The sequence below is a fragment of the Eschrichtius robustus genome, chromosome 17 (assembly GCF_028021215.1).
Source record: "Eschrichtius robustus isolate mEscRob2 chromosome 17, mEscRob2.pri, whole genome shotgun sequence".
NCBI classification, from domain to species: domain Eukaryota; kingdom Metazoa; phylum Chordata; class Mammalia; order Artiodactyla; family Eschrichtiidae; genus Eschrichtius; species Eschrichtius robustus.
In genome coordinates this window covers 30,072,121-30,094,346 of record NC_090840.1, presented here as the reverse complement: position 1 = coordinate 30,094,346, position 22,226 = coordinate 30,072,121, and the positions used below count along the sequence as shown (strand labels likewise).

The following is a 22,226-nucleotide window of genomic DNA, read 5'->3' as shown; positions in this document are numbered from 1 at the left end:
CAAGGGTTTATTTCCTAAAAGTACCCTCCAGTACCAGGATTCTCCCCACCTTTGAAGGCACCAGAGAATTATAAATAACAAATCATTATTTGCTTGCATACGGAAATTCTTGGGTCTATTTCAGCGCTTTCAAGTCTGTTCTGGTGATCTATCCTTGAGCCAAAGCCAAAACAGACACCCAGGACGGCCAAAAGCCAGCAGCCCGAAGGGCGCTATCTCCCTGCCCCAGTCCACTCGGCGCAGGCGCAGCAAGGCCACTAAGTCCCACCCAATCGAGGTATTTCCCGCCCCCCGAAACCATGGACCGGAAGCTGCGGAGAGGAAGAGGAGCGGGGCCGGAAGCCGGCAGACGCTGCTTTTTGTGGAGAGACTGGGGCGCTTTTCGCTCCGCCCCGCTTCGTAGCAGGCAAAGGGGTGAGGGGTCAGGCTTGGGAGCCGCGGATCATGGCGCTATCCCTGCGACTCTGGCGCTCCCTTCCTTTGGGACGTAGCGCTGCCCTGGGACCTCGGCTCCCGACGGGTGCTGCTGGCAGCCGGGAGCAGTGCGTTCTTTGGCGACTCCGCGGCGCTGAGGTACCCTCGCCGTCCTGGCTCCCGCTTTTCTCCCCTACCGGCTGGGCTCCGGCGGCCCCTTCCTTCTTCAGGCTCGGTGGCCCCGCGTCACCTTAGGGTATGTGGTGAACTGAGGAAGGAGTTCGGGGCCTGGTGTGCCTGGAGCTCTCCCGGTGACCGCGACGGACAGGTCCTCTCCCTTTCGCAAGCCCAGTTCCTCTCTGAAAACGGGTCGGAGGAGGAGGAGTGAGCCCCCCCCCCCACCCCAGACGCTCCCGTCACTCCGGAGAATCTGCCTCATGCCTGTCTTTCCTGTGTAAATGCAAGGAGAACTGTAGGGGAGAAAGACCTTGACCTCTGTGAGATAATGTTAGCTTTCGGTGACGGCCAGATATGGTAATAGCACCTGAGGCTGTCAGTCTACCGCACTTTGAGAAGTTTGCTGTGTGATTTTGAAAGTTCCTACGGCTCAGAACCAGAGATTTATGCACTATTTAGGTTTAAAAACTATTTTTGAGTTTCTTGTTTCATCTGCATAACGTTAAGGAAGGATGTTGGGATGTTAGATTGTCATCCCAATTTTCGCATTTCTGTTAGACTGATTGGCCTAGGTTTATCTCTGAAAGGGGATTGAAGGGTGAGGGTGTGCACTGGATATATATCATTTGAACTAGGTGCTTCATTATTTTAAATTATTTTAAATATACATTTTTGACTGCCTGCTATGTGTTCAGAGTTGTGGGGTGGGGGAGGGTTGAAAGACAGTAAGGCTTGATCCCTTTCCTTGGAAGAGCTTATAGCCAGATGGGTTAGATGATATGAGCAGAGGGATGGGAGGAGTACTAAGTATGAAACTAGCCTCAAGTTTCCAAATTAGAGCTTTGGTGAGTTTAAAATTTCATTTTAGTGGAATGATCCACTATTATTAGATAATAATAACATTTATTGAAGGCTTACTATAACCAGGTGTTGTGTTAAGCACTACCTGATTTAGTTGTGTACTGAAATGTTTCCATGCACCCTATGAAATAAGAACTGTTATTTTATCCATTTTTTTAGAAGAGGAAATTGAAATAAGGTTAAATAATGTATCCAAGCCACACAGCTAGAAAGATGTATCTCCAGATACTCCGAGTATCTACAGAGCACATGAGCTGCATATGGCCATTGTGCTAAAAAACTGAAAACTAGAGAAGCAAGATAGAAAAGGACAGAAAAAAATCACAATCATGAGATACTAGAGAGATTTGTAGGTAGTAAAACTCTGCCCTAAGCCAAAGGCAATAAAGAAAATTCTTTCCTCCCTCTAAGTATAGTGAATTTTTAGGGGGGTGGAACTATTTATTATTACCAGATTTCCAATTTTTCATGTGTTTTCATAGCCTTATCATTTCTGTTTTTCTGTTTCCTAGACCTTCCTCCCTGCTTGATGTCAATAAGTTGAGTTTGAGGTATTTATTCCCCAGGGGTTTGCAGAGATTGGGGGCTACTTTTGAGTAACTCAGACTTCATTTTTCTGTCTTTTTCAATTTGTAGTCTATACTGCAAAACACTCATCTCTGAACGTTTATTTTTCAGCAAATTTGTACTGAGTGCTTACTATGAGCAAGACTATTCTAAGCTCTGGGGGTATAATGAACGTGAGAAACAACCCTTTTCTCACTGATCTGACAGAAGGAAAGGTAGTTATTGAGTAAATGTAATGAATGCTAAGTGTTAGGAAAAGGGAAGCAAAATTACACCTAACCTGATCTTAAAGGGAAAAGGGGAAGTGTGTAAGCAGTTAGAGATGTGATATAAACACTTGATAAAGGGAAGATGAGCACAAAAGAACATGCCTGTAGAGAGTAGCATGAGGATTTGAGGTAAGAAAAGTTGGCATTTTTGAGGAACTGAAAGTATGACTGAAGCCTGGAGTGGAAGAGTAAACTGAAATAAACCAAGGCTGAAAAGTTAGGCAAGTACCAGTTTATTAGTTATCTATTATTGATAACAAATTATCACAAAACATAATGTCTTAAAGCAACAAACGTTTATTATCTCATGGTTTCTGTTGCTTAGGAATCCACATGAGGTTTATCTGGGTGCCTCTAGCTGAAGATCTCTCATAAGGTTGAATCAGCCTGTTCAGTTGCTAAGGGCTCGTGCGAAGGCTCAACTTGAGGGTAAAGGGAAAGTTCTGCTTCCAAGCTCATCATGTGCCTGTAGGCAGGCCTTTGTTACTCACCAGGAGGGCTTCTTCTCAGGGCTGCCTCATGACACAGCAGCTAGATTCCCCCATGGCAGGCATGCAGTCAGAAGGAACACATGAGAGAGTGAGTATCAAAGATGGAAGCCACAGTCTTTTTATAACCTAATCTTAGAAGTAACATCTGTTCACTTCTGCATATTCTGTTTCTTACAAGGGAGTCAGAAAGTTCAGTCTACATTTAAGGGGAGGGGATTGCACAGGGGAGTGAATATCAGAAAGCAGGGCTCATTGAGGCCCATTTTATTTTATTTATTTTTAAATTGAGAGATAATTGACATGTATTAGTTTCAGGTGTACAACATAATGATTCAGTATTTGTGTTTGTATATATTGTGAAATGATCACCACAGTAAGGCTAGTTAATATCAATCTCCACACATAGTTACAATTTTTTTTCTGGTGATGAGAACTTTTAAGATTTATTCTCTCAGCAACTTTCAAATATTGCAGTACATTATTATTAATTATAGTCACTGTGGTGTACATTATATCCTCAAGATGTATTTATTTTATAACTGGAAGTTTGTCCAACTTCACCCATTTCACCCACCTCTTCCACACACCCCCAGCCCCTCTTCCCTTGCTTCTGGCAACCACCAAGCTCTTGTACATGAGTTTGGATTTTTTTTTTTAGATTCCACATATAAGTTAGATCATACTGTATTTGTCTTTTTCTCTCTCATTTATTTCACTTAGCCTAATGCCCTCAAGGTCCATGTTGTTGCAAATGGCAAGAATTCTTTTTTTTCCAATGGTTAAATAATATTCCATTTTGTGTGTGTGTGTATCATTTTGTTGTTGTTCATTCATTGATGGACACTTAGGTTGCTTTCATGTCTTGGCCATTGTAAGTAATATTGCAGTGCAACATGGGGTGCATATATTTTTTCAAGTTAGTGTTTTTGTTTCCTTTGGATAAATACCCAGAAGTGGAATCGGTGGATCATATTGACATTCTATTTTCAATTTTTGGAAGAACCACCGTACTGTTTTCCATAGTGGTTGCACCAATTTACATTACCAACAATGGTGTACAAGAGTGCCCTTTTCTCAAATCCTCTCCAGCACTGGTTATATCTTGTCTTTTTGATAATGGCCATTCTAACAGGTGTGAGGTGAGATTTCATTATGGTTCTGATTTGCATTTCCCTGGTGATTAGTGATGTTGAGTACCTTTTCATGTACCTCTTGGCTCTCTGTATGTCTTCTTTGGAAAAATGTTTCTTCAGATCCTCTACTCATTTTTTTAATTGGATGTTTGTTTTTTTGCTGTTGAGTTATATGAGTTCTTAATATATTTTAGATACTAACCCCTTATCAGATATATGATTTGCAAATATTTTTTTCCCTTTCGGTAGGTTGCCTTTTCATTTTGTTCATTGTTTCCTTTGCTGTGCAGAAACATTTCAGTTTGATGAAGTCCCACTTGTTTGTTTTTGCTTTTGTTGCCGTTGTTTTTGGTGTCAAATTCAAAGTCATTGCTAAGACCAGTGTCGTGGAGCTTACCCCTATGTTTCCTTCTAGGAGTTTTATGGTTTCAGGTCTTACAATGAAGTCTTTAATCCATTTTGAGTTAATTTTTGTGTATGGAGTATAAGGTAGTGGTCCAGTTTCATTCTTTTGCATGTGGCTGTCCAGTTTTCCCAACACCAAAAAGACTGTCCTTTCCCCATTATATATTCTTGACTCCTTTGTCAATAATTACTGACAACATAGGCGTGGGGTTATTTCTGGGCTCTCTATTCTGTTGCATTGATCTATGTGTCTTTTTTTTATGTGAATACCATACTGTTTTGATCACTATAGGTTTATAATTTAGTTTGAAATCAGCATGATGCCTCCAGCTTTGCTCTTTTTTTCTCTGGATTGCTTTGGCTATTTGGGGTCTTTTGTAATTCCATACAAATTTTAGGATTGTTTTATTTCTGTGAAAAACACCATTGGAAATTTTATAGGGATTGTACTGAACCTGCAGATTGCTTTGGGTAGTATGGGCCTTTTAACAATATTAATTCCTCTAAACCATGAGCATGGAATATCTTTCCATTATGTCCTCTTCAATTTCTTTCATCAGTGTCTTTTAGTTTTCAGTGTACAGGTCTTTCACCTCCTTGGTTAAATTTATTCCTAGGTGCTTTATTCTTTTTGATATAACTGTAAATGGGATTATTTTCTTAACTTCTATTTTTGATAGTTTGTTATTAGTATATAAAAACAACATTTTTTGTATATTGATTTTATATGCTGCAACTTTACTTAATTCATATATTATTTCTAACAGTTTTTTGGCGGAGTTTTTAGGGTTTTCTGTGTATGCCATCATGTCATCTGCATATGCTGATAATTTTACTTCTTTTCCAATTTGTATGCCCCACACCTTTTTTTTTTTTCTTGCCTAATTGCTCTGGCTAGGACTTCCAATACTATACTGAATAAAAGTGGCAAGAGAGGGTATCCTTGTCTTGTTTCTCATCTTAGAGGAGAAGCTTTCAACTTTTCACCATTGACTGTGATGTTAGCCATGGGTTTGTCATTTATGGCCTTTATTATGTTGAGGTACATTCCCTCTATACCCACTTTGTTCAGAATTTTATCGTAAATAGATATTGAATTTTGGCAAATGCTTTTTCTGCATCTATTGAGATGATCATATGATTTTTGGCATTCATTTTGTTAATGTGGTGAATCAGATTGATTTGCAGATGTTGAACCATCCTTGCATCCCTAAAATAAATCCCACTTGGTCTTGGCTTATGATTCTTTTAATGTATTATTGAATTTCATTTGCTAATTCTGTTGAAGATTTTTGCATCTATGTTCATCAGGGATATTGGCCTGTACTTTTTTTTCTTGTAATGTTCTTTTCTGACTTTGGTATTAGGTTAATGCTAGCCTCATAAAATTAGTTTGGAAGTTTTTCCTCTTCTGTTTTTGAAAGAGTTTGAGAAGCATTGGTATTCATTCCTTAAATGTTTGATAGAATTCACCAGTGAATCCATCTAGTCCTAGGCCATTCTTTGTTGGGAGGCTTTTGATTACTGATTCAATTGCCTTAATTGGTAATTGGTCTGTTCAGATTTTCTATTTCTTCATGATACAGTCTTGGTAGGTTGTATGTTAGTAGGAATTTATCCATTTCTTCTAGGTGGTTCAATTTGTCGGTGTATGATTGTTCATAGTAGACTCTTATGGTCCTTTGTACTTCTGTGGTATTGGTTGTGCTGTCTCCTCTTTCATTTATAATTTTATTTATTTGAGTCTTCTCTTTTTTACTTGGTGAATCTAGCTAAATGTTTGTCTGTTTTGTGTACCTTAAAAAAAACAAAAACAAAAAACGCACGTCTTCGTTTTATTGATCATTTCTCTTGTCTTTTTAGTCTCTATTTCATTTGTTCCCCCTCTGATTTTAGTTATTTCCTTCCTTCTGCTAGTTTTGGGTTTTGTTTGTTTTTCTTTTTCTTTTTTTTTTCTTCCAGCTCCTTGAGATGTAAAGTGAGTTGTTGAATTGAAATCTTTCATGTTTGTTAACATAGGCATTTATCACTATGAACTTCCCTCTTAGAACTGCTTTTGCTATATCCTACAGATTTTGGTATGCTGTATTGCCATTTTCAGTTTTTTCAAGGTGTTTTTTTAAAAATTTCTCTTCATTTCTTCTTTGAAGCATTGGTTGTACAGTAGCATGTTGTTTAATCTTCATATATATGTGAATTTTCTTCTTGTAATTGATTTCTAGTTTCATACCATTGTGGTTAGAAAAAATGCTTGATATGATTTTAATCTTCTTAAATTTATTAAGACTTATTTTGTGACCTAACATTATGATCTGTCCTGGAGAATGTTTCATGTATGCTTGTATATTCTGTTGCTTTGGGATGGAATGTTCTATATATGCCCATTAAGTCCATCTGGTTAAACATGTTGTTTGAGGCCAGTGTTTCCTTATTGATTTTCTTTCTGGATGATCTATCCATTGATGAAAGTGGGGTATTGAAGTCCCTTACTGTTATTGTATTGCCATCTATTTCTGTTGTTAGGTCTGTTGATAATTGCTTTATATATTTAGGTCCTTCTATGTTGGATGCATGTTTACAAACGTTATATCGTCATATAATGACATTCTTTGTTTCTTATTACAGTCTTTGTCTTAATGTATGTTTTGTTTGACACAGCTACCCCAACTTCCTTTTGGTTTCCATTTGCATGGAATATTTTTTCCATCCCTTCATTCTTCATTTTCAGTCTTTGTGTGTCCTTAAAGCTGAATTGTTTCTGTTGTAGGCAGCATATAGTTGAGTCTGTTTTTTTCTTTTTTTTTTTTAATCCATTCAACCACTCTGTCTTTTGATTGGAGAATTTGGTCCATTTACATTTAAAGTAATTACTGATAGGTATGGATTTACTATTGCCATTTAGTTAATTGTTTTTTGGTTGTTTTGTAATTCTTTTGTTCCTTTCTTCTTCTTTTGCTCTCTTCCTTTGTGATTTGTTTATTTTCTGAAGTGGAATGCTTATTCTTTTCTCTTTCTCTTTGGCATATCTCCTATAGTTGTTTTTTTTTTAATTTATTTATTTTCTTTTATTTATTTTTGGTTGTGTCGAGTCTTTGTTGCTGTGCACGGGCTTTTTCTAGTTGTGGCGAGTGGGGGCTACTCTTCGTTGCGGTACACAGGCTTCTTATTGCGGTGGCTTTCTTGTTATAGAGCATGGGCTCTAGGCATGCGGGCTTCAGTAGTTGTGGCACGCGGGCTCAGTAGTTGTGGCTCGCAGGCTCTAGAGCGCAGGCTCAGTAGTTGTGGCACACGGGCTTAGTTGCTCTGCGGCATGTGGGATCTTCCCAGACCAGGGCTTGAACCCGTGTCCCATGCATTGGCAGGCAGATTCTTAACCACTGTGCCACCAGGGAAGCCCCTCCTATAGGTTTTTGCTTTGTGGTTACCGTGAGGCTTACATAAAACATCTTAGAGTTTTAACAGTCTACTTTAAGTTGATAGCAACTTAAATTTGAATGCATTCTAAAGCTGTATGTTTTTACTTCTCCCCTCCCCCCCACATTGTATGTTTTTGATGTTGCAGTTTATTTCTTTTTATTTTGTGTGTCTGTTAACAAATTATTTTTACTACTAGCTTTATAGTCAATTAGCTCACCACCTTTACAACATTAGATTTTCCCAATTTTCATATGTATTTACCTTTACTGGTGAGATTTGTACTTTCATATGTTTTCCTGTTACTAATCAGCACCCTTTCATTTTAAATTAAGGAAGTCCCTTTAAGGCTTCTTGTAAGACCATTCTAGTGATGATAAACTTCTTGTTTTGCTTGTCTGGAAAACTGTTAATCTCTCCTTCAATTCTGAAGGACAACTTTACCAGGTAGAGTGTTCTTAGTTGGCAGTTTTTCCTTTCAGGACTTTAAATATATTGTGCCTAACTCCCTTCCCGCCTGCAAAGTTTCTGCTGAAATATCTGCTGATAAGTCTTGGGGTGGGAGGGAAATCCCTTGTATGTAACACGTTGCTTTTCTCTTGCTGCTTTTAAGGTTCCCTGCTTGTCTTGACTCTTTAATTTTCATGTGTCTTGGTGTGGGTCTCTTTTGATTCATCTTTTTTTGAATTCTCTGGGCTTCCTGGATCTGGATGTCTGTTTTCTTCCCTGGATTAGGGAAGTTTTCAGCCACTGTTTCTTCAAATAAGTTTTCCGCCTCTTTCTCTTCTCCTTCTGGGACACCTATAATACAAATATTGGTCTGTTTGATGTTGTCCCTTAAGTCCCTTAAACTATCTTCACTCTTCTTTATTCTTTTTTTTTTTTTTCTTTGTGCTGCTCTGATTGGATGAGTTCCATTGCCCTGTCTTCAAGTTCACTGATACTTTCTTCCACTTCTTCTAGTCTGCTGTTGAACTGCTCTGTTGTATTTTTCATTTCAGTTATTGTATTCTTCAGCTCTATGATTTCTGTTTGGTACTTTCTTATATTTTTTGTTCCTTTGTTGAAATTCTCACTTTGTTCATCATTCTTCCTCTGAGCTCAGTGAGCATCTTTGTGGCTTATTTTGAACACTTTATCAGGTAAATCACTGGTTTCCACTTTATTAAGGTCTTTTCCTGAGGTTTTATAATTGGAAAGGATTGTAATTGGCCCCTAATATGTGTATTTAATTAGCGACCTTCCATTTAGGCCTAGCTATGAATATAAGCTAATAGGCCTCTGTCACAGAAAGCCTGGAGGTGCATTTCAGTCTGTTTTCTCTGTACAGTAAGTCCCCTACGTACGAACAAGTTCTTTTCCGAGAGCACATTCATCAGTTCAATTTGTTCATAAGTCCACCAAACTTAGCCTAGGTATCCAACTAACACAATCGGCTACATAGTACTGTACTGTAATAGATTTATAATACTTTTCACACAAATAATACATAAAAAACAAACACAAAAAATAAAGAAAACATTTTTAATCTTACACTACAGTACCTTGAAAAATACAGTAGTACAGTACAACAACTGGCATACAGGGGCTGGCATTGAGTGAACAGGCAAGAAGAGTTACTGACTGAAGGAGGGAGGGGAGGTGGGAGATGGTAGAGCTGAAGGATCATCAGCAACAGGAGACGGAGGGCAAGCTGCAGTTTCACTCATGCCTGCCATTAATGGCACAGGTTCTGGTTCCTTGCTGGATTCAAGTCTATCTACCCTCCTGAAAGAACAGTTCAGTGATGTCTGGGTAGTAGCTCTTTTTTTTCTCGTCATAGATAACACAGTAGCACTGGATTGCATTCCGAACAGCTGCTGCAACCTTTGTGTACCATTCTACATTTGGGTCCTGTGCCTCAAAAACTAACAGTGCCTCCTCAAATAAAGAAAATCCCTCTGCCATTTCCTGCGTTGTGAATCTCTTAGGTTCTTTAGTTATTTCTTTTATTCCTTTTGTCTCTCTTTGTCCTTCCTCTGGGCCTCCAGTTCCATCAGGTCTTCATTAGTAAGCTCCTTGTGTTGCATAGCAAGGAGTTCAGTGAAGTTGTCCTCTCGCAGATCTAGCTCCAGCTTCTCACTGAGGGTCACTAAGTTTCTGAAGACCTCTTTGGACTCCTCATCCACCTTCTCAAATCCATGAAAACCATGAACAAACTGTAGGCAAAGGTTCTTCCAAACCCCATTCATGGTGACGGCCGTAACCTCATGCCAAGCAAAGTCAGTATTTTTTATGGCCTTGTAGATGTATAGTCCTTCCAAAATTGTCACAAGGTTGTTCCTGATTGATCACGCACCTTTACTGCCTGACAAAAAGTGTGACGTAGATAATGTTTCTTGAAAGTCGCTGTAACTCCCTGGTCCACAGGTTGGGTGAGTGACGTAGTATTTGGTGGCAGATGCACTACTTTGACTTTGGGATGAAAGTCACCCATGAATGGGGGGTGGCCTGGAGCATTGTCGAGCAACAGAAGAATGTTGAATGGGACATCCTTCTCCAAGCAATATTTCTCTACCTCCGGGATAAAGTGGTGGAAAAACCAATCCTGGAAAATGGCCTGTGTAACCTAGACTTTGGGGTTACTCTTCCATACAACAGGAAGAGAGCCCTTGGCTATATTTTTAAGGGCTCTTGGGTTCTCTGAATGATAAACTAAGAGAGGCTTCAGCTTCGTATCGCTGGAAGCATTGCCACCAAACAACAGAGTTAGCCTATCCTTTGTTGCATTATAATCTGGCATCAACTTTTCCTCCTTACTGGTGTAATTTCGGTCTGGCATCCTCTTCCTGTACAGTCCTGTCTCATCCACATTAAAAACCTGCTTGGGTAAATATGTACCTTCATCAGTAATTTCTCAAAGCATTTCAGGAAATTCCTGGGCAGCTACCGTATCTGCACCCGCTGCCTCACCACTTACTTTTACGTTGTGAAAGTTGGCTCTAGACTTGAACCGATGAAAACAGCCATGACTGGCATTAAAAGATGTTCCCTCTGGTTCTTTGCCATGTTTCTTCTTCAAGTCTTCATAAAGGCTTTTACATTTCTTTTGAATCAGCATTAAGCTTAACGAGACTCAGCGCTGATGCTGATCCTGCGTCCACACACTGAGAAGTTTCTCCATCTCCTCCATCACTTTTCCACGCTTCTTCGATATTATTGTTGACATCATCGGCACAGTGGACTTCACATGGTCCACAATCTTGTCCTTGTTCTTTAGAATTGTGCCAATGGTTGAACCATTCGGGTTATAAGAATGAGTGACGTCTACAATTTTTTTGCCTCGCTCCACTCTCAATTATTTTCACTTTTCTTTCCATTGTTATCGCTTGGTGCTTCTTAGCAGTACCAGCTACATCACTGCTGCTTTTACACTTGCTTCTGGACATCCTGGGCTTGAAATAAAGATCCTGTACTACTGTATTGTGTACAGTACTGTATAGTAAAATACACAAAAGCACAACCACTTGTAGAGGATGCCCACACATGACAATGTATTGCAGACATGTGAACTAACTTACATGATTGGACATGAGAACGCATGTTCAAATCTTTGAAAGTTCTCAACTTGAATGTTCGTATGTAGGGAACTTAGTGTACTGTGCCCTGTGGGGGTGGGGAGTTAGCCACTTTAGAACTGTTTTTCTGTTTGTTACAGTTCTGTGAAACTCATGAACATAAGCCTCATTGGCCACCAGAGTCAAGCGAACAGGGGGTGTCCCCTGGTGGCAGCTGCAAAAACCGGAGCACCAAAAGTATGCACAGACGCTTTTGGGGGAGATACTGGTTACCTGGAGCATGGCAAAGCAAGAGTGCTTTGATAGTGCCCACCCTCTGAGATCTCTGGAAATGATTACTGTGTGTTAAATTAGATACCTGCTCCTCTGGCTGAAGATAAGATAAGCAAATAAGTGTCTTTCACAGAAAGTCTGGGTGCTTTTCAGTTGACTGTCTCTGTGCTGGGCTCTGGGATGGGTGAGTGTGCATGAGCCCTTAAAGACCTGTTTCTCAGTTTGCTATAGCCTTGTGGGTCTCATGGACGCAAGCTCCATTGGCTTTCTAAGTTAGATGTTTTGGGGTTCACCTCTCAGGTACAAGTCTTTAAAGTTGGGGTGCCCAGTGTGGGGTTCAAGCCCTTTGCTCCTCAGGGAGAAGCTCAGGGTTGTGAGTTCGCTCCCAATACTGGGTCTCCATGCCAAAGGTGTGGTTTATGGGAAAATTTTGTCTCAGCCTCTCCTACCTGTTTTGATGTGGGTTTTTCCTCCTTTGTCTGATGTAGAGGAGTCACTCAGCTAGTTTGGGGGTTTCTTTCAGAGGAATTTGTTCTATATGTAGCTGTAGATTTGGTGTGTCTGTGGGAGGAGGTGTGTTCAGCTTCCTCCTATGTTGTCATCTTGAACCAGCACCCATTGGGGACCATTTTAGAGGCTGCCTACCACAACTAGATTCTGAAAACCTTGTAGACCATGTTAAATATTTTTTATTTTATTCTAAAGGTTATAGGAAATCATGAAAGAGTTTTAAACAGAGAATTCATAAGATCAGATTTGAGTTAAAAAATAACTTTTTCTAGTGTCAAGAATAGATAGGCTAGAGTGGATGCTGGAAACCAAATAAAAGATCATTGCTATAGGACAGGTGAGATTATGTGGTGGTTTGAACTTTAGTGGTAGCCATGGAAATGGAAATAAGTGGATGCAATAAAAGGATATTAATGATGTAAACTAAGTGGACCTAAAAGATAGCTTTGATGTGGGAGTTCAAAGGAAGAAGTCAAGGATGATTCTCAGTTTTCTGGCTACTCTAGCAGTGTGGATGGTGGTGCTATTTCCTGGGATAGGACCAAAGAAAACAATTTGGAGGGATAAAGGAGGAGGTGAGTTATCTTTTGGGGTAATTAAGGTGAATATGATGAGATAGCCAAGTTAACATGTGGAATAGACAGTAGTTTGATAGGTCTGATTTTTACCTTCTGATGCCTGGGCTGGAGATCGAGATTCAGGAGACTTTAGCATATAGTTGTAAATGATGCCATGGTAGAAGTTGAAAGTACAGTTGACCCCTGAATAATGCAGGGGTTAAGGGTGCTGACCCCCCAAGCAGTCGAAAATCTGCCTGTAACTTTACAGTCAGTCCTCTGTATCTGTGGGTTCAACTGTTCAGTACTGTAGTACATATTTATTGAAGAATATCCACATATAAGTGGACCCACACAGCTTAAACCTGTGTTGTTGGAGGGTCAAATGTATTTAATAGTAAGATGAGAAGAAGGCCTATCACAGAGGAATTCCAACATTTAAGAGGAGGAGGAGCTGGCAAGAAGTAGTAGAAAAACCAGGAGATGGTGGTGACACATTCCTTTCCATCTAGTGATGAGTTTGTATATTTGAGTTCCTTCTAGCTTGAAATCATTATAATCAGTGTTGAAGAAAAGACATATTTAAGAGATAGCTTGTTTCTTTTGTTCAACAAATTTTTTTTTCAGCAAATATTTTTTCAGAATTCATTGTATGGAAGGCATTGTGCTGAGTAATGGCTAATGTACAAGGTGAATACCATGAAGGGGAAAACTGAGTGAAGTGGACTTGAGGGAAACAATAGCTGTTTTGGCTGATACTTGAGATGCCTGTTATACTTCATGTGGAGGTAAATGTTGTTTGGGCAGCGGGATATATGATTCTGAAGTTAAGCGGAGACCTCTGGGCTTTTAAAAATTTGCATGTTTTTGGCATGTTGATGGCGTTTAAAGCCATGAAACAAAATGAGATCACCAAAATGATATGTGTAGAGAAACGAAGGTCTGAGATTAAACCCAGGACACACCTGGGCAGTGAGGTTTTGGAGATGAGGAACCAACAAAAGAGAAGGAGCAGTTATTGAAATAGGAGTAAATTCAAGAGAGTAGTATTACAAAAGCTTAAGCGAAGAGTGCTTCAAGAGTGAGAGAACACAGCAAGTACTGAGGAAAGGGGTTGGATGAATTATAAAAAGACGAGGAAATTTGGGGGATTGATGGATATGTTCATTATCTTGATTGTGGTGATAGTTTTACGGGTTTACGTATATCTTAACACATGGTACACGTTATGAATATGCAGTTTATTTTATGTCACATATCTCAATAAAGCAATATTTTAAAAATTTCTTATATTAACCACTTATGATTTTTTTTTTAAAAAAGGAGGGAGTGAACCGCTGTCAAATGCTGTTGATAGATCAAGTAATATGAGAGTTTACTAGGAAATAGCATCCTTGGTTACCTTAACTAGAATACCATCAGTGGAGTTGTGGGGGTAAAAGTGATTTGTGTGAGCTCAAGAGAAAATGGGAAGAGAGAAAGTGGAGACAGAGCTCTAGACAACTTTTTGAAAGAGTTTTGCTGAAAAGAGAATTTGGAGAATGAGACTGAAGGGAGATGTGAAGTCAAAAGGAAGCTTTTTGTTTTGTTTTTAAGAAGGGAACAATTACAGCTTACAAAGATAGTATAGCTTGTTTTTATACAGATGGGAATAAATTGACAGAAAGGACAAAATTGATGCTATGTGAAAAAAAAGGGAAGAATTGCTGCAGTGATATCCATATATTCCTTTGCCATTGGTCTTGAGAATTCTGGCCATAATTATGAAAATTAATTTCTAAATCTGTTTTGATATGCTCTTTATTTTATTCATGGTTTATTTTAAAACTGGGTTTCATGGATCACTTTTGAAGATAGCTTTATTTAAAGCCATGTATATTTTTTATGTGTAATTACCATATTTGATATCTTTCATCTTGTCTGTTCTTAAGGTTGATATTAATTATATTGGTCTCTTATTTTATTTCAAGAAATTATAATATCCATGCTTCCTCAGATAAAATGTAGATCTTCCAGTCCAGCACTTATCAGCATAACTGTGATTGTTACATAAGCTACCACCATCAGCCATTGTTAAGAATCTTTTCTTAGCAGGATATGCTCTCCCTATAAAGTAATTATGTGAAATAGTTTTACTGAAGAATTTGACAAAGTAAATTTTGAGCTTCCAATACTCATAGGATTGATTGTCTTGGGGGTAGGAGAAAATTGATGTAATCTTTGCTTGGGATAGCAGTTTCTTCAAATTTTCTAAGTTTGTTAACCCTGACCATAATTCTTTCCATAGGTGATAGGAAACCCAGGAGCTTTCAAAAGAAGTCTTTTATTCTCTGCCTTGTCTTATTTGGGTTTTGAAGCTTATCAAGTCATTTCCCAGGCTGCTGTGGTTCATGCTGCAGCCAAAGGTAAGCCTAAGGTAAACATCAGGAACACTTAGAGTTGTTTGTGTTTGTTATATTTGGTTAATAACTTATTATTTTTGAATAGATAATGCAACTAACATGTTAGAGACTAGATTATTTTCAGCTTTTCTCTACTTGTCTATATGTCTCTACTGTGGACAGACAAATATTTAGATATAGATATAGATATAGATATACGTATATGTATATATATCAGACTGACAACTAGAGAAAAGCAGAAAATAATCTAGCCTCTAATATGTTAGTTGCATTATCTATTCAAATATATAAAATGTCTTCTAGGAGCTAGAGCTCCTTCAGTGAGAAATACTCAATTAATACTTTATAGTTTTATAGGGCCCTTGGGCTAAGAATGTTTTTTACATTTTTAAAGGGCGGAGGGGTTGTGGGGCCGGCGGGGGTGGGGGAAGAATATACCACAGAGACCATATCTGGCCCACAAAGAATATTTGCTCTTAAAATATTTACTCTCTGGATCTTTATAGAAGAAGTTTGCCAACCTCTATTTTTTAAAATATTTATTTATTTATGTATTTATTTGGCTGTGCCTACTTTATAATGATACAATGATTCTTTTGTTTCCTTAATGCCGAGGTGTTACATTCTTCTTGATGTAGTTAAGAAAAGTCTAATTACTTTGAGATAAAAACATTTTATTTATAAACAATGCAATTTGGTACTAAATATCAAATAACTGGCTGAAAAATAGAAAAATTCCATCCAATTTTTTATTTTTTAATTTAGCAAACTATAGATATATAAACATAAAATAAGACTTGCCATATTTTAAAAATTAAATTTAGTTAAACCAGTTGTATATGTAGACAGAGCCAAAATTCAGTCTATTAGAGAAAAACTTTTAATTTATGAGTTAATAAGCCTTTTTGTTTTTCACAGTCCTCACTTTTTAACTATCAAGAAGGTACTTGGGAAAGAAGAGATTTGATTTTGAATAGATGTTCTTATTAAAGTTCTAGTAGATGAAGAATTTGAGATTAGCTAAAGAGTACTAGTTATTTGTTGATTTCATTTGCCCATGACTATTCTTACATTTTTAAAAAAGCAGATACTTGAATTGCTACGTTTTTGTTTTATCTTTTCTTTTGTTTAATGTATCATTTATTTTCATGAAGGACAAAGTAGAGGACTTGGTTTTGTCACTGGCTCAATGACATATTTTGGCAAATACTTAAAACTCAGCTTTTTAATCTCCCTAGACTTTTCATCATAACTTTAACTCTCACAGCAACCTTGTAAAGTAGTTAGGAGAAGCCATATTTTCACATTACAATATTAATTTTTTTTTAAAGCATCCTTGAGAGACGTGCCCAGTGGTTGCACTTCTAAGATTTTTCTGTGTGTGCCCCATTAATTTTTGAAAAGAAGCTCAAAAAGTTAAACTTCTTCAAAGTACCAGAGCAGAGACCTTACCTATTTCTTTTCACGTCTACACTTAGTTTCAGTGAGCTTTAGCACCATTACAGAAATTAGTGCAAAGTCTTAGGGCTTCCCTAAGGAACAAAATATGGGACTTTGAAAGGCAAAGTCAAAATTATTTATAGGCTTAATGATCATAGTTGGTTTTTTGAGAAGCGTCCTAATGACAGAAAATTACTGCATATTTGGTAAATTAAAAATAACATTTTAAGGTGCTAGGCCCCTGTGAGGCCTGCATGATCTGGGGTGTGGCCTTGCGCAGCCACAGTAGTAGAGGGTGAGGGGGGGTGTCAAACCGTCAACTGTTTCCTGACTTTGTACTTCAAGGTACTTTGATGTGGCTTTCCTCCATTTTCTTCCTCCACCTCTTGAGTGAATGGCTGTGAACTGGGCTACAGGAGTCCTGTGGATCACCAAGTGGGTAGGCTCCCTTGCCCAGAGATCGCTCTGTGTCCCAGCCAGACTACACATCCTGCTGAGCAATGGCTGACCCTTCACTCCCGTTTCCAAGATGGCTACTGTCAAGTGTGAACTTATTAAGAATTTCACTTCAGAGGAAACCGTTCATCACAATAAGATCTCCATTATAGGAACTGGATTGGTTGTCATGGCCTGTGCTAATAGCATCTCATTAAAAGGCTTGAGTGATGAACTTGCCTTTGTGGATGTTGATGAAGGCAAACTGAAGGGTGAGACAGTGGCTCTTCAACATGGCAGCCCTTTCATGAAAATGCCAAATATTGTTTCCAGCAAAGATTACCTTGTCCCTGCAAACTCCAATCTAGTGATTATCACAGCAGGTGCATACCCAAGAAAAAGAGAAACACACTTTTATGTAGTCAAGTAAAATGTGCCCATCTTTAAATTAATGATTTCTAGTATTACCCAGTGTAGTCCTGGCTGCAAACTGATATTTGCTTCCAATCCAGTGGATATCTTAATTACGTAGCTTGGAAGTTGAGTGGCTTTGCCAAAAACCATGTTACTGGAAGTGGCTGTAATCTGAAGTCTACCCATTTCCATTTCTTCATTGGGCAAAGGCTTGCTATCCACTCTGAAAGCTGTTATAGATGGATCCTTGGTAAACATGGAAACTGAAGTGTACCTTTGTGGAGTGGAGTTAACATTGCCGTGTCCCTCTGAAGGATCTAAACTCAGATATAGGAACAGATAAAGATCCTGAACAGTGGAAAAATGTCCACAAAGAGTGATTACCGATGGCTATGAAATGGTTAAAAGGAAAGTTTATATTAATTGGGCCATTGGCCTAACTTTAGCTGATTTAACAGAAAGCATTTTTAAGAGTCTTAGGAGAGTTTCCACCATAAGTAAGGACCTCTATGGAATAAATGAAGTGTTCCTTAGTGTTCCTTGTATTCTGGGAGAGAATCGTATTGCACACCTTACAAAGATAAAGCTGACCCCTGAAGAGGAGGCCCGTTTGAAAAAGAGTGCAGAAAAACTTTGGGAAATTCAGAAGGAGCTCATGCTTTAAAGTTGTTTAAGCTACCATTCTGAAGTTATTGAAGAGATAGTAGTTACAGAATTGTATAACAAACTTGAGTAAACATGAATTCGTAGAAGTTGGAAAAAGGAAATGGGGTATAGTGACTCCCCTGTTTATTTAGCCCTCCAGCTTTTTATTTAGCATCCAGATGCTGGATGATACTTACATTTTTTTGTTTTTACTATTCCTAAGTAAGTGTATCTGACTTTGTTTCCATTGTCATACCAGCTGTGACTTTCTTCTTCTGCTTCCTGCTTCTGCTTTTAAGGACTCTTGTAATTATACTGGACCCACCTGGCTAAGATAATTTACTATTTTAAGGTTAGCTAATTAGCAACCTTAATTCCATCTACAAGCTTAATTCCCCTTTGCCCTAGTAACCTGTACATTTTCACAGGTCCAGGGGTTGAGATATGGGCTTGTCTGGGGCCATTATTTTGCCTACCACAAATATTGACTAAGAATGCTGAGACTATTTACTTCCTACTACTTACTCTTGAAGAATCTTTGGCTTTTTATAACCCAAATATGGAAAATCAGCCACTGATAAAAATATAGAATAGAATGAAAGCAAACTTAAGAAAATTAACTGGCCATGAGAAGAATATTGCTAAACTATAGCACCTAACCAGACTGAAGTAGGATTATAGAGGAAAAAAAAATCTTTATTTTAGGGTTTCTTTGCTGTTGTCATTTAATTTTTCTTAAATTAGTATAATTACATGATGATTTTAACTTAAAAAATACTTCAGTTTACATAGTTGTGTCATATATTTATGAGGTTTTTTTTGCTGGTCTAGATTTTAATTTTTCATAAACTTAAAAAAATTTTAGTGCACATGTAATATATAATATTGTACACCAACTGTACTTCAATGAAAAAAAAATTTTTTAGCCTCACATACACTATGATTAAAGCATACTAAGATAAATAATAAAGTAACTTGACGGAACATTTTGGAATGTTGGCTTATACGTAAGACTAAGTAATACAGCACCCTTATAGAAGACAAAATTAAATGTGTATGTTTGTTAGTAATAATTGGAATATCTGAAATTCAGACTAACTGGGTTTTTTAGTAACTAGTCAACTTTTTTAGAGCATTACACTGTCTATAAGTTTTATGGTTTTTGTTGTAATATCTAAACTCATTAATGAGTTGGTTGAAGCATAGTGCCTCTGATTTAAGTTTCAGATCCTCTGTGTAGTTAACTTCATCTACATTTTTTGATGACAGATTTGACTCTTTTTCCATAACAATGTCTGTATAAGTTAGATCATAAAAAGAATCTAGTAAAACAGTGTGTTGCATTCCATGCAAATTAATAATTTTCCGTGCTGTAAGTGGATATCATATCATTTTCTGCAATGGATTTTTCCTTCACAGCGGCAGCAATAACAAAGGCTTTGTGTGGAGGGTAAGGGTACCATAAATTCCTAACAGAAAATTACTTTTTTCATTTTTTAAAATGTGTCATATTAAGTCAGTACCAGAATAAGTTTTCTAATTTTTTATTTTCCAAGGTTTTAATAAATCACTTATTATGTGTGATAGCTTCATACTTATTTCGACTATACTTACATCTCAATTGTTCAGAATTTCTGATCTTTCTTTATAGGTGATTTCTGTATCTAATTTCTTTTGCTTCTATATAAAAGTGTTCATGTTTCTTAGAATTATTGCCATCTGGCTTGGGAAGACCTACTTTATTGTGTCTTTTTCTTTTATAGTCTTCAGAGTTGAAGAAATCCTTGAACAAGCAGACTACCTATATGAAAGTGGAGAAACAGAAAAACTTTACCAGTTGCTATCCCAGTACAAGGAAAGGTGGGCTATGTGTGATAGGCCTGGGTTTGTGGTTTCCTGAAATTTTTTGTTATTTAACAATTAAAATATTCTTGGTGCTTGGAATTTTTATAGTTTTTAAAAGTTTTTACTTCAAAATAATACATCTTAGAGTTTAATTTATAGTATGATTTTTTTCTTAATGTTAAGTGACTCAAAAGTGCTACCTATATCTCATTCAGAAAAGGTGGTTCTACTTACTCTAGTTGAATGTTGAAATTTTTTTTCATTTTGTTATTTTACTTTGAATACAAGGTAGTCATTGAATAGATGTTTATCTTATCTATATGTATATTTCTCATTTCTTCTAAATTAATTTCTTATTGCTTTAAGATTTGAATGAGCTAGGATGATTTTTTGTCACCATTGAATGATATCTGTGTATCGCTGTGAAGCACAGTCTCATAGAGGAACTAAAAATACCTCCTTTTTCTATTTTTAGTATTAGCTTACATGCTTAGTCTGGTGTATTAATGTGCCCTCATTTTTTGGGGGGAGGATGGAGAAGGAGGGAGATTCAGCCCAATAAAATAAGTCAAATCAGGCTAGATGGCATTTCCAGATCACTGATTTACCTCATCTCCTGAACTGAAAATATTGAGTCATTTTCAACTACCTTTCTTAGATTCCCCAAACCAGTTTTCCCCACAAGACCCATCAATTTTACTTCCTAAATATCTATAGGATCCAACTTTCCTTCTGCATTGTTCCCTCAGTAACTTGAGGTGGTTGGCTTGGCATTTTATAGTCATTTCAGTTACTTGAAAAGTAAGCTACAAGGTAGTTATTCCATATTCATTGAATTATAGTTATACTATTGCTACCTTTAGTTTCATTTAACTTTATGTGAATAGTATTTTTGTTAAGAAATGTATAATGTAGTAGGCTTAAAGACAAACATTTAATAAAAAGGAATTTAAGGTTAGTTTTTAAAGAAATATTCCTAACTTTTAATCTTGGTTTCTGTTTTATTTATTAGCCATTTCAAGTCTTATATAATTATATTTAAATGGCAGTTCTTCAAGGAGTCCAAAGCTTTAAATATTTCATGCATCATGGCATGGATGATACATTCAAAGATAAGATTTATTTTGAGATTACATTGTATTTAATCATTCATTCATTAACAGATATTTATCATATATTTTTTTGTGTGCCAGGTACTGTATTTGGAGCTATGGATACAGCATTTTGTTTTATAGAGCATGATCTTGTCTATAAATTTATGTATTTTATGGTACTGTCTGAACCAGTTAGTGAGCTGTCTGAAGCACAGTGCCACTGAAGTCAAGCTTCCAAGTTATATGTTGAATTTTGTAGGGAAAGTGTTCAGAGAATTCAAATACAGATATTTTCTAAGGAAGTTAGTATTTTAGATATTATAAGTAAGTTAATGTTTATGTATAATATTGGATATTTTGTAGGAAATTTTGTCAAATACAGTTTTTGTATGGTAGAAAATAATAAATTTAACATGAAAAACGGATTTTGATATCATATTGCTCGCTGTATCCTCACTGACCTGAAAGACCGTATGTATTCATTAGTGATATGACCTTTAACAATTTTAAAATTGAGCTAAAATGGTTGTTGTTTTATATTTATTTCAAATCAGTGAAGATGCAGAGTTATTGTGGCGTTTGGCACGGGCATCACGTGATAAAGCTCAACTCAGTGGAACCTCAGAAGAGGAGAAAAAACTCTTGTTGTATGAAGCCCTAGAGTATGCAAAAAGGGCACTAGAAAAAAATGAGTCAAGTTTTGCGGCTCATAAGGTGAGGTGCTTACAGTACTGTAACTGTTACCATGTACTGAGAGGGACATTGGTCTGTACTTACCTACTGTCTCTAATTTCCATAGGAAAGAAATAGCTCTCTTTTAAAGAAATAGGGAAGAGGTTTATTTTTATAACATTTTTTTCAAACAGAAGTAGTTCTTTGCATTCTTGAACATTTATTCTAAGTTCATTAGTATGTTTGATAAATTACTTTTGTGAAGGCTTATTTTTAAACCAAAGTGTTAGTAGTTTCATGAATTACCTCAATCTTCATTTCTAGTAGTACGAACACTGGACAAATGTTTTCTCATTTTCCTCACATTATATTTCTGTTTTATGTGGAGGTAGGAGTATAGCAGCTGGACAGCTGAGACCTAGTATAACTTTTTACATGTAACTCCACTAGCTTCTGGATTTCCTGACTGGTTTAGAATGTTATTCAGTGGATACTGTGGGGAGACTAGGGGACATTATTGGTATTTTGGATTAGGACATCACTTTATCATACTAGACTGTCCTCAGTGGAGCCCCCAAATCATTGTGACAACCAAATTCTGTCTCCATGCGTTTCCAAATGCTCCCTTTAGGGGATGGTTCTGTCTCCCCC

At 37.3% G+C, this 22,226-nt stretch overlaps 1 protein-coding gene and 1 pseudogene across 3 annotated transcripts in view; both read left to right on the top strand.

The window, feature by feature from the left end:
* The first annotated feature begins 322 nt into the window (after positions 1-322).
* Positions 323-22,226, top strand: part of RMDN1 (regulator of microtubule dynamics 1) — a 36,466-nt gene continuing 14,562 nt past the window's right edge. For 2 of the 3 annotated variants that reach the window (XM_068525877.1, XM_068525875.1), the window contains exons 1-4: positions 323-573; positions 14,916-15,033; positions 19,728-19,824; positions 21,458-21,617. In XM_068525877.1, the coding sequence (XP_068381978.1) occupies positions 445-573; positions 14,916-15,033; positions 19,728-19,824; positions 21,458-21,617 (504 nt within the window). In that variant the 5' untranslated portion in view covers positions 323-444. Of the gene's footprint in view, positions 574-13,255; positions 13,417-14,915; positions 15,034-19,727; positions 19,825-21,457; positions 21,618-22,226 lie in introns of those variants that run through there. The other variant, XM_068525876.1, reaches the window with a different exon arrangement.
* LOC137751170 (L-lactate dehydrogenase A-like 6A) lies at positions 16,982-18,096 on the top strand (annotated as a pseudogene).